The 12,783-nt window shown below is 46.7% G+C and overlaps 1 protein-coding gene across 2 annotated transcripts in view; it reads right to left on the reverse strand.

Moving 5' to 3' along the window:
• The window catches only part of RERG (RAS like estrogen regulated growth inhibitor), a 108,971-nt gene extending 97,979 nt beyond the window's left edge, over positions 1-10,992 (reverse strand). The window contains exons 1-2 of one of the 2 annotated variants that reach the window (XM_075159963.1): positions 10,884-10,992; positions 9,020-9,194 (exon numbers count right to left, since the gene is read on the reverse strand). In XM_075159963.1, coding sequence (XP_075016064.1) covers positions 9,020-9,080 — 61 coding nt within the window. In that variant the 5' untranslated portion in view covers positions 9,081-9,194; positions 10,884-10,992. The remainder of the gene's footprint in view (positions 1-9,019; positions 9,195-10,883) is intronic. The other variant, XM_075159954.1, reaches the window with a different exon arrangement.
• Between the last annotated feature and the right edge of the window lie 1,791 nt (positions 10,993-12,783).

The following is a 12,783-nucleotide window of genomic DNA, read 5'->3' on the forward strand; positions in this document are numbered from 1 at the left end:
TAATACTGCATTCTTCTGTGGTGACTCTCCAATATATTTCTATTTATTCTGCAGCCCTATTTCAGTGAAGAAATAAATAGCCCACTCCGATTTTTTGGCTTCTACATTCTTTCTTGCACTTTCCTGCTCCGAACGTCAGACTTGAAGTTCTCACTTGTAAAGCTCCTCAAGGGCACAGGTCAACTGCTGGGTGGGTCAGGAAAAAATCATGGTCAACAGCTTTGCATAACTGGCTTCCGCCGTTGTGAGGAGTGGGATTTTTGTCTCCCATGGCAGGCACAGAGATAAGCCACTGACAAAAGCAGCCCTCTAGAGTAGGGTTGTGCAAATCTATGATAGATTATATTACAGTTATACGCAGAGTTGGATGGCAAATATAGCCGCATGAAGGGGAGAAAGAAGGTAAAGACAAGCTCCCTTTATGCTTGTGGTCCTGTGGGTCAAAATGAAATTAAGTCCTACTGAGTAAGTAGTGAAAGACAGGATTGCCAAATATGTTTTTAATGAAAATAAATGTTATTTCAATGCTTTATTTTGCTGTCAATAATTAATGGCAGTGGATAAACCATAAAGGGTCATAAGGATCCCGCAGGGCCTATAGGGGTTGGGGCTCAGATGCTGGGTAACTACTGCCTGCCTGGGACCCATCTGCAGGCTGGATCTCAGCAGCCCTGGCCCGGAGGAGAAATCACGGAAAGAAGCTTTCGCAATGCCTGAGCCATGATTCCCTTGGTGATTTGAGACTATCAGGCTCCTCCTTCCTTCGCCTCAGTTTCCATATTGGCCACTTGAGGATAGTCGTAGTGGCATGTCTTGCAGGAGGGTCATGGTGGCGGCCCTTGTTCCCACAGCCCTTTGGAAAGCTAGAGTGCTGCTCAAGTGCTAAAGAAATTCCCTCCCTGGGAGAGTATATTCCATGCGCTCTCCAGTTGCATCCTTCCAGCTTGAAAACTTTTCAAGCCCCTTATCTAAACAGTTCCCACATGGTAACGCATCGCTGCCCCAGGCCTCTGCTCGCGCTTGTCTGCAGCTTCCTCTCTGCCGACCCCTGAGCAGCAGCAGCAAAACAACCTGTGAACGTCAGGAGCTTCATGTGCTTTCAAAACCAGGCTTGATGTTTTCAACATTTTCCTGTGCGCAGACTACTGTCTAACATTTCTGGAAAGGCAGCTGGAGACTCCAGCCAATTTCTACGGCATTTTAAAGCTGCACATATGTTTAATGTATCTACTACTTCCTTCCCCAGGGCTTTCTGCTTCTCTTGCCATTCATCTTTTCATACTGTATGCACAGAATATGAGTTCTCTACAGCGTCACTACCATAATATATGGCATCTCCCAACACCTACATGGCAAATCCATTAGAAACTGTAACAGCTGCAGACTGACTCCAGCAGTGTGAATGCTCTACCTGGTGGGAAACAATCATAAAAAGTACTTTTCCCATTCAGAATTATGAAAAGGCGATAGAAACGGATGCACCTCCCTTCTCAGTTATTTTTCTGACTCCGGGAAAAGGTAGGAGTCAATGAAATCGGGGGAGCTGGTTTAATCTGAGGTGCATGGAAAGAAATGCTAGTTCAAACAGCAGGCCAGGTTCAGAGCTGGTGAGGTGGGAGTCCCATAACCAGTAGAGTGGCAACAGGGACCGCTCACGGCAGCGCTCCGCAAACTGCGTGAGGAAAGGCAAGGAAAGCAGAGGGGTGCTTTCTCCCAAAGCTGTAACTCCGCAGCAGCGGATATAATAGAAGTCTGTCAGTAATGCTGGGCAAACACAGACTTGGAATAAAAGCAGCAAATGGATGAGGATGCTGTAGCTTCCTTGCCCACTGCTATCTTACAGCAATTCTTCTGCAATCCTGCTCGCCACAGTGTTGGGAGTGCCTGCCAGGCGCGCGGTGAGAGGGTACACCTTCAGTCAACAGCAGCTAATGACAGCCCTGTAACCACAGCTCAGCTGAAGCCTAAAGCGTTTTGTACTTTAAGGCGGTGTTAGTTTTTCATATATTTACATTTTTATTTTTGGGTGCTGTAAATGTAAAAGGCGCAACAGTGATGCAAAGATAAATGCAGAAAAAGAAAGTTTCCTTGGAAAGTAGAGACATAACTTGTTTCTCCTGCTCTGCTACGAAGGCAAAATAGCTGAATTTACCCACTTCTACGACCGAGGCTAGCTATGTAAAGATCCTTTTTTAACCAGCGTGAAGCTGGCTTTACACAACTGTCTGGAGCAGTCAAAGCTTGGAGCATCCTCAAAGTCCAAGCCAGGGAATGGTTTCCAGGACAGTAGGAACCACTTCAGAGTGGCTGTTCTTTGCCACATCACATCACTGCTGCCAGGTCAGCTCATCTGGATCTCATGCACTAAGCCTTTAATGATGCACTGACAGTGTGGGCAAAGAGTAACGAAGGAGCTGGAGATGAGAAACAGAGATGGGAGGAAGCAGCAAGTGAGGAGGCTGAAAAGGCAACTGTAAATACAAAGTTTCCATGTAAAGTACAAAGCAGAAGTGATTCTACAATACGCAGGCTTTAGGGAACATGTACTAAACTGGCAAGGTGAGAGGGAAGGGTGAGAAGAAACGAAGCAAAAAAGTATATGCGAGGCAAGGGGTAGGCAGGGACTCCAGATACCAGGGAGGTAAAGAACAAGTTTATGAAAGAATAAAAATCTTAGCATTTTTGAAAGGAACCATCAGGGTCAGCAGCCTGGGAGATATAAGTGCGTTCAGTGACCCTGTGGGGAACTGCAGACTGACCAAAACACTGCAAGGCTTCACAGTAAGCAGGCGAAGGATCCCTGGGACTCCACCAGGAAGCTTTTCAGTTGTCTTTCGCAATGACTACAGGAGACAGAAGTGGACAGGATGGCTATCTTATCGAGGCAAGCGCTGCAGGGGGTGGCTGAGCACAGGCCTAGAGAAAAAGCTGTGCTGCACATATAAAACTTGAATCCTGGCATTCCTTCCCCGGTAACCAAACAGCAGGCTATATTTAGCCCACCTAAACAGAAACAAAGAACAGCAGGACTAGTCTTAGCTCTAACAGCTGCCACCAGCTGCTCAGAGGGGACGCAGGTAGAGCCAATGTCAGATGTAGTTAAATGAGATGGAACAGGGAAGGCAGCTATGCTTGAATCAACAATGTTGGCGTTTGGTTAGAGAAATTCTGCGTTTTATTATTTCACGGTTAGCCAGAAGGAAGATCAAATGTCGAGTGGAGCATGAATGCGTTCTACACCAAGGGCAAGGCTATAGTGAACCATGGGCAGGCAAATAAGCAGAGGAAAGGGAGGAGGTAACAGATACAAGCAGACCGTCCCAGCACTCAGGGCAAGCGCTTCTGTGTCTAGCCCAGGTTCTTAGTGCTCCCTCTCTTCAATTTTAGCATAATGAGAATTAACAAATGCAGTTTTGAGAAAGTCCAAGAAAGACTGGTTGTCACGCAGCTGCTGACTAAAAGCTTGTACCTGTGTGGTGACACCAGTGGGGCTTTTCCAAGCAGCACGCTGGGGGTGCCCACAGGTACTGCTGATCCCAGTAGGGCCCTGCACTTGGTTAATGCACACCCTGCCCGTCCCCAAAATCGCACGTGTTGAGGCCACTACAACAGCAGCCCCTCTCCTTGTCAGCATGGCAAGGACTCTCAGGGCCACACATTCATGGGTGACAGTGACTTATTTCACTGATCCATTAACCCTTCTGTATAAGCACCAGTGTCATCCACGGGACAGAAGTGTGGAAAGGTCACATTAATGCAACTGGTTGCTTGCAATATTACCTGTTCCAGGGGGATATATTTGCGTGCTTGCTGGGGCAGAAATCACAAAACCTCACCAAGAGTGACCTAATTACTGTCATATTTCTACTAGTATGTATGCACATACATGCACAGTACCTTTAGGGAACCTGTACCTGGTTGAAAAGTGTAAAACCAGAGGATGCAAAAAGTGGGATTGTTGAATGAGTACTTTACCAGTGAAATATTAGGGGACAATTAATATAGTGGGTGTTAAACTTGATCACTGAATAATCACTTAAGCGTCTGGTTGTCATTGGCATTTTTAAAAACAAAGAAAAAAACCAACTGATTTACTCCACCAGTGTAGGAAAAAAAAAAGACAAAACCCAACAGAAAATCTACAGTCTCCTTCCACCCACATTTCTGGATTTCAGAGGCACCTTATTACAGTAATCCTCCCTAGATACATCAGTTGGTATAGCATGGACTTTGGAGCTTTTGTGGTAGCTTTCCCTGCCTTACTAGCAGACCTGTGAGCTTGATGACTAATCACTCCTTAATAACTCATGTTTTCTCTCCAAAAGTCCCTGAAATGAAACTAGTGGGGGAAAACATATGAGCAGGGATTTGTGAAGTAGAAAATGACTTTGAAATGGGCTTCTTTCCCAGTAGCCTGTCCGTTTTTTTGAAGGGGGGGCGGCAATGGCGCTGCTGAACTCAGTTCTATTCCCCACATGCCCAGACCTTGCAACTGGGACGTGAGCCCTGGTAGTGTATTTCAGATATATCCCCAAATAATGAAAACAAAACACAGATTTGTTGTAGGCCTCTCTGGTTTGGCTGCTGCTTGAATTTGTTCTGTAGGAACTTTCAAATCCAGATATCTTTCTCCCAAGTATGTCCCCCCATCCTGGGTTAGACGGTGAAAATAGCGTAAGCCAACAGATACAAATCTACATCTACTCAGGGCTTTCCCAACTATGACACTAAAATGACTGAAGTTGGCGAGATCTTCGTTTCTGAGATGGGACAGGCTCTTTGCAGGATGATATTTTACTGATGCCACTTTATCGATCACCCTCGTGCCCAAACACAAGCATCTGAGCTGTTGCTGGATCAAAAGGTGACAACAGCCCCGTGTCTCATGTACCTGATCACCTAAGAAAATTATTTGGATAGCTGCCTAGAAGCAGACACATATTTACTGGGGGGAGCCTGTGGGAGCTTTAGTATCTTCCCTGTCGCTTAAGCATCAGTAGAAACCACGCACACTTCCGTGTCACATTCCACGGCTGCAGCTGCACGGCCCATCCAGACAGATGAGAACTGCATCTGCCCGTGGCTGGGCGCACCACACACACTAATGCAGAAACTTGGAGTATTCAGCCTGGCACACATGCAGCAAAAAGGCAAGTTGGATAGCACGTTCTCTCTTTTTTTGGCCAAAATATAAAGGCAGAGGTTGAGCATTCATAGTCAACTGAATTATGAGTGGGAAAAGCATCAGCCATGCAGTGCTATCCAGTACATGCCCTTCTTTTCTCCTCTTGGTTCATACATTTTCACTCCTCTTTATCTTTCTGGGCACGTACTGTACCTTGTGATGACATGGAAGAACAAGGCCTTTAAGTCTTTATTAATTGTTACTACTGTATTTTTAAAAGGAGCTATTTAGGAAATCCTAACTTTTGTTACCATAGGAATGAAGCTGTAGGATTCAGCAGAAGAACAATTTAAACAGCAATGTTTAAGTAATTCACTTCAACTTTAATTCTCCGCTCATTCCAAGCTCCTCTTGGACATAAAGAAAAAGCTCGCTCTCCCCCTCAGTGCCACTTGACTCTAGCCCAAATTAGGAGGTGCAGCCCTGTTTATCTATAGCAGGGCTTAGCAATGTCCCTTCCCACCCACAGAGCGTCTCCTCTTCTTCCCGAGTGAAACAGCAGCAAAGCGCTCCTTGGCTCAGGCAGACCTCCTCATCTCTTTTTTTTCAGCTAGTTTAAAGCAATGTTTATGCAACTGCTATACAATAAGAACTGGGTGAATAGAGGAGCATCCAGTCCACTGTACAAGAGCAGGTTGGGGTGCTCGTACATGCTGAGCTTGCCCAGATGAGCTGACCAGTGATTTACTATTCAGTGTAATTCTGAACTAAGTGCCTTACTAGAGCACTCTTTCTGAGTTGGTTTGCTCCTCCTTTTCTATTTGAAAGGTTTAGGTCTACACTAAGTAAAAAAAAAAACAGGGCAGGTGGGTTGATTAGCAATTCTGCTGGCCTTCTTCAGCAGGCAGGAGGAGACAAGGCAAGGAAGGAGAACAGTAAAAAGCTGACACTCAGACTTGCTGTTCCCCCTTGTTTGTTTTTTAAACCTTTGAACCATGGAAACTTGATAAGCAGGAAGAAAGTGGGGAAAAGTTTTGTTTTCCCTGGCTTTAACTTTCTTTTGAGATACTATCACTATTCTGACTTGTGAACAGCGTTCTGGTTTCCCACCTCATGTTTGGGAGAGTCCTGGATTAATTGGAGGGGACTACTTAGTAGAACAAGGAATCTTACACCCCATTAAACAGATGTCTAGCATTAACAACAAGATGAGGATGTTCCTCAGCTCTCAGTAATGGTAACAATTCTATTGACTTTCATGGTGCATGAGGGACAGCTTTAATCCTCCACGTCCCAAAGCAAACCACTTCTTTCTTCATAGCTGCTTTGACTCACTGATCCAAAGGTCCCGGTCAGGAACTGGAAGAGGAGCCTCTCCAGGATATTACAAGATGTGTCTGTAACTTCACAGATGCTGTCAGGTGGTGAAGCCACTTACAGATTAAGAACCTAATGCCTGGCTTTTCCTCAGCAAATGAAGATGAGCCAAGAAAGCAAGCCAGTGACCACATTTTGGCATGACTTTCTGGCAATTACAGTGGCCTTATTTATCACCCAACGTCTCCTTTTCATCACACGTATCTAGCATGCTCCAGCATTCCGCCTTGCATTCTTGCTTCTAGAGTCTGGCTTATCTTTCAGCTGTCTGGCCAAGCCTACTCTAGCAACCCATGGCCACAGGATCCTGTCTCAACAACGTATTACAAGCTGGTCACAGGGATAGGGAATTACATTACCAAAAAAAGACGCTATCAACATTAATTTAGCAGGGTACTTATCTGCCAAACCCAGCTATCTGAAGACTAGTTTGTGCCCAGCTCTGCTTTTAGCAAAGGTGTAACAGCACTTCCACAGCTCCTACTGCTGGCTACAGGCAAATAGGTATTTTCAGACACACACACACACACACACTTATTTCTCTGGAGTTGGCTGAGCTGTTGAAACTGGATCCTTTTATGGGAACGTACAAGAGGGGTTTTCATAAGCAAGCTGGAGGTTCTGGGAGGCACAGTTGCTGCTCTGTCGAGGCAGCTGATAGCACTCTGCAGGCTCTCCACCCACTTAAATTCACCCTGTTTTGCTGCCCACTTATTTGCACCTTCATTTCCACACAGATTCACATGCGTGGTCACAATCAAAAAGAGGGGACCTTAGTCATATTTTATGTAATATTTCCTTGCATCTCAAAGGGAAAAAAAGAAAAGAGAGAGAGGAGGAGGAAGACTCTGAAAGACTAGGATGTTTTTATTGGCTTTTCATTAAAAATGATGTCCCACCCAGTTCCAGGACTACAGGAAAACATTTTTACTATAAAATCCTAGTATAGTGAAGTCTACAAAAAGGATACAACAGGTTAAAAAGGCACTTGTTGATCCTATACTGGTGAGGCATTTTAACTGAGCCACTCAACTGGTAGTTTTGCTATTTTTTAAATATAAGCTCTCAAATGGCTGAGAATATCAGGGAGAGGGGAGTCTTCTAGTGTTACAGTTCTCCTGCAAATACTTCAACATCCTCTTGCATTATTTTTAATCCAGCCAAAAGACTGGACAACCACAGAAACCCTCGACCGAACATAAAACAACCAAAAGGAGAACCACTGAAGTTACTTGCAAAACTTGGAGGGGATAGCAAAATACAAGAGAGGGGTGGGGGTGAGCACAACAGGAGAAAAGGAACAGTTTAAACTTATCCCAGTATATTATCAGCATTCCCTCAGGTATTTTATTCAAAAAGGTAGAATTTAATCTGCATTGTCTTTGTATAAGCGGTATAATCTCTAACAACCTCTGCCTCGCATACGCCTTTTTTCCTGAAGGCTGACAGAGGTACTTCACTGATAGCATTCTGGTAAAATACCTTCTGGGTAAACATGCTTTTATAAACAACCCATTTCAAAGTTAACAAAACTATAATAGCAGTTTATGGGCCAAAACCTTGGCACTTCTAAAATAAAAGTTACTTTGGGGAACCGGAGCTGGTTGACAGCAGCTGGGAGTCTTGCCTAATGCTCTTACAGGTACGTCCTACCTCCTGGCTTCTCTTGTGCAGATTTCTCTAAAATAAACAGTATCTTACAATTCCCAAACTGGCACAGGAGCATGATCAGACTCAGACTCCTTATTTCCTCATCCCTGTGGTGCAAGGACACGTTAAGAGTGGTCCTGGAGCTGTCAAGTTAATATAAGACCACCGAACTACCCGAGAGAGCTTGCAACCCTCACGTTATGCTCCTTGTCTCACTAAAGCAAAGGCTGTCTGTAGAAATGGGTTTCTAACATTTATGCTTCCCCCTTGTGTTTCTACCATATGAACTCACCAGACGATGTTTATTTCTTAAAAGATCTCTCCAAACGCAAACTTCGCACATCATATTTTCCTGGTTTCCTGGTAAATATGTACATCCAAGAGAGCACTGAGAATAAAAATTCTTTGAGTTGCGGAGTCTAAAATTTCCCACTGAAATCAACCAGAATTACAGCTATTACAGAAGTCATCCAATAGTTAACAGAAGATCTGATCTTAGGGGATAGGGAGCATAATATAAATACCTTCATCTAGCACAAGCTATGAAGAGATAAATTAAATACTAATTCTGTTCCAGTCGAAAAGAGCAATCTTGCCACTCACTTCATGAGAAGAGGGATTGAGTTGGGGTGGGAAATCTGGTTTTTTGTTGTTGTTGGGTTTTTTTAAAGCTATAAAAGTACTTTTATTCTGAAGAATCTGGAGAAAATAGTGTGGAAAGTAAGAAAGAGAGAACTCCTGGCCTAATCCTGACCTCCCTGACAAGAATAAGCTCACAGCTGCCTTTGTACAAAGAGTTTGTCTGCACAGAGGGAGCAAAAAGTTACCTGACGACAAGCAGAAATAAAAAACAGACAGCAAACATACCTGACTTGCCCACGCCAGCTCGACCAAAGATCGCCAGCTTCACTTCTGCGCTCTTAGCCATGCTGGAAGGAACGGAGTGGTGACAAATTCACTCGATTGTCAAAAGTGAAGCAAAAGAACTGTTCCCAGCTCCTGTCTTCGGCTTCACCGTGTCATTGTGACGTCAATGCAGAGCCTGGGGAAGAACACCACGAGGATGGAGCTGGAAGGAGCCAGGCTCTCCCTCAACCTCCCCCTTTTTGTTTTTTTTAAATAGTGATGATAATTGATGCTACGTTCCCGCTTTAAACATTGCAGTAACACCACTGACACATTTGGCACTGTTCGTGCAAAACCTACCTTCAGCTTTCTAGCTCTCCCCGTTTGTTTCACACTGGCACTGTAATATTGCAAAAGGGTACTTAACAACCCAAAGTACCTGCCTCACAAGGTTCCTTATTCTTTCTCTTTCAGCTGCAATTTTTATATTTACTGTATTTGCCTCAACTCCAATGAATTAGTTTTTGTAGAATGTATTTAAAAGCCACGAGCACTCACTAATAGTGCCTGCAGATAGCTGATCTTTCCTCAAGCCCTCCAGTTCCAGAAAGGTTTCAATTACTCAGCTGCAGTTGCTTAAAAACCTCTAAGCTCTTGTACCTTGCCCATTCTGCTAAACAAATCCGTACCCAGAAGTTCTCTAATGCTCCTTGTTTAAGCTGCCTCAGCTCATACATAAACATTTGGCAAAGCATGGGGTTAGAAAAAGCATGCTAGAATTTCTAGTAATACACTTTTAACAGGCCACATGGGAATTATCTGTATTCACAGCTTTGCTGTATGACCTTGAGCGAGTCACCTGACACTTTATCTCCTTGATTTCTCTAACCTGGACAGTAAAAAACATAAGAGTACCTGTCATTGTAGAATGCTTTAAGATCTTGGGCGAAAAAATGGCAACTGTGATGATGATGATGATCCTCCGTCCTGACTAAAACATGAAAAATTCAGTCTTGCTTTAAAATAGGGTAGGACTTTACTTGTGAATGCAACCTATGCATTCACATAGGTTATGAAGATTTGCTGTTGTGCTAAAGTGTCCTCTCTAGCCATAAATTCTAACAGTGACGTAGGAAGGTCTCTATGTTAACATTACCCGCTCTACAGCAAAATGCATTTCAAACATGTTTCTTGAAATAAAAGCCTGAGGCTTTTGCCTATAAAAAAAAGCTTGTAAAAAGAAAGAGTAAAGACACCTTACGTAGAGAAGGGTCCCAATTAATCTCTGACGTCTTTATGCTCCCGATTCATTTCACCTAAGAGTAAGTATCAGACCACGCTCACTTTGCATGAGCAGTTAGAAACGCAAAGTGTTTCAGCAGCAGCATGACCTAGCGGGGCGGGTGGAAGGGGGACACCGGTATTTCCCTCCCACGAACGCTCCCGCTCGCCCGCCGGTACTCAACCCACCGCCGTGGGGCTGCGTGCCCGGCCAGAGGCGAGCCCCGGCCGCCGCCTGCGGCACGACCCGCAGCTCCGCACCCCCGCCCGCCCCTCGCCGGGTCTAGTTTATACTTCTATGTAGATATTGATTCATCTCCGCCCGCCCCGTAACTTCGGGTGGGCTCTGCTCCCCGGCCGGGTCCCGGCAGGTGCCGCCCGCCCGGCGCAGGGCAGCTCCCGCGGCTGCGGGCACCGCCGCTCCCCGGCACGCCCGGCTCCGCGCCCGCGGCCCCGTGCGCAGCGGGCACCGTGACCCCCACGCCGCATCTTCCCACTCACGCTCCTCCCCACTCCCTCCACTCTCCGCTCCTCCCTTCTTCCCCGCACCCGCAGAGAAGCCCCGCGGGCGCCCACAGCTCCGCGCCGCCCGCCCGGCGCTCACCTCCTTGGGCGCGGCGAGCAGCGCGGAGGGGCCGCGCCCGGCGGTGCCCGGGCTGCGACCGCGGCGCTCAGCGAGGGAGGCGCGGCCCGGCCCGGCCCCGGCCCCGGGCGCGCCCGCGCTCCCGCCGGCGGCAGCAGCGCGGCCGCACAATGCGGGGAGGCCGCCCGCCCCTCCGCCCGCCCGGCGGCGGCTCCCGCAGCCCCCGCCGCCGCCGCGCGGCACTGCGGCGCCCCCTGCGGGCCGCCGGGCGCAGCACGCCCGCCTCGGCGCGTCGCGGAGGGTGGCGGTGGCGGGCCCGCTGCGCTCCGCCGCGCCCGGCGGGCGGGGAGCGGCGGGGGGCGCCAGGCGGGACACGGACGGCGGGCGAGGTGGCGCCGGGCCCTCGCTGTAGATTCTTGCAAGCGTTACCCGGTGCCCGGCGTGGTCTCCGAGAGGAACGAGTGCAACCCTGTAATTTGGCGTGTCTAACGGTAACGCAGCCTTTAATTATGTGGGACGATGGCTGTTGTTTTGACTAAGTGCTTGCTAGCGGGGCCGGCCAAGTCTGCTCCACAGTTAATTTAACACCTCGAGTACTCTCTTTCCCTCCCTCTTATTTGCTTAGTGATGCTCGCCAGTACCCCCCTGTATAACCCTATGCAGAGGCAGATAATCTCCCTGTCCTGACAAGCGTAACAGCAAAGTGACAGTAAGGTTCCTGCCTCATCAGACCGCTTTCCAGTAGCACCAACCTTTTACACAGCGCTCTTCCTCCCTACAACCCAACATGGCTTATGACAAAGGAAAGCATTGTTACTTCAATTTGCAAATGGGGAAAACGAACCATGTAATTACATCAGTCCCTCCAAGAGGCTAGTGTCAGACCCAGGGATCAAGTTCTGAAATGATAGGACCAAATTCACCGGCCAACCCTTACTTCCTTGTTTATTAAACTATCCAGTAATGTAAAGATACATTAGTAACAGATGTGAATCAGAGCTGGAAAGCACTTAGAGTTCAGTGGATGTTCTTCCTCTGTTTCTGTTCCAGCCCAGATCTGAATGAGATACAAGATGAGTAAAAGGAAAAGCTCTCCCCTCACTGTCTGTCTTGATGCAAAATTAAATAAAAGTTGGATTGGAGAAGATCTTTCATGATCCAAGTCTCTCTACAAGAGCACGATCAACGTTTAGGCGGCAGGGTGGCAGTCCTGGGGAGAAACGAGCACCTACTACTCCCTCCAAGCTGTGCCAGCTGCAGGCACTCAGAAGCAGATCTTAAAATAGTTGTACTGCACATCATTCAAAGGCAAAAAAAATTAGAAGGCAGATGTGAAAGCAGTAGTGTGGTTTATGCTTTACTTCTTAAAAAATAAATGCTGAGGCTTTAAGCCTTCACTCTCTGGTTTACATAATTTAGAGGGATTAGCTTTTTCCGTCCTCCTAAGAGAGCAACTGGTGAGTGTCTATTTTGCATCGGGGGAAATGTGTGTTAGTCTCGAGGCCTGACATTTGTTTTGTGTCTATGGAATTCACCCTGCATGGGGCTGTCAAATTAAATACGATAACTGGCTTTTCCAAAGCAGCAGATAATTTATTGGTCATTAAAAATCCTAGTGGCTGTGCAGTCTGCTTGTGCTGAAGTCTCTTATTGGTGCCAGGGCATAAGAATTTAGTAAATACTAATCATGGACACAGGCAAAGGTTTCAGATGGTTGAGACCCACAGGGCTGGTCCAGGACCACTTCACTTGCTGTTTGTTTTCTCTATACTCACTGTCCTTCTCATACATAATGGTGATGGGTTTTTTTACCCAAAATGGGTTTTGAAAGCCTTAGGTTTAGTCCTATAGACCAAGGACCACCTTGCTTTGTCATAAGCAATGGTTTGTTGGTGGTTGTGGCTGACACGGTGTATTTTCT

This window comes from Calonectris borealis, chromosome 1, assembly GCF_964195595.1.
Source record: "Calonectris borealis chromosome 1, bCalBor7.hap1.2, whole genome shotgun sequence".
NCBI classification, from domain to species: Eukaryota; Metazoa; Chordata; class Aves; order Procellariiformes; family Procellariidae; genus Calonectris; species Calonectris borealis.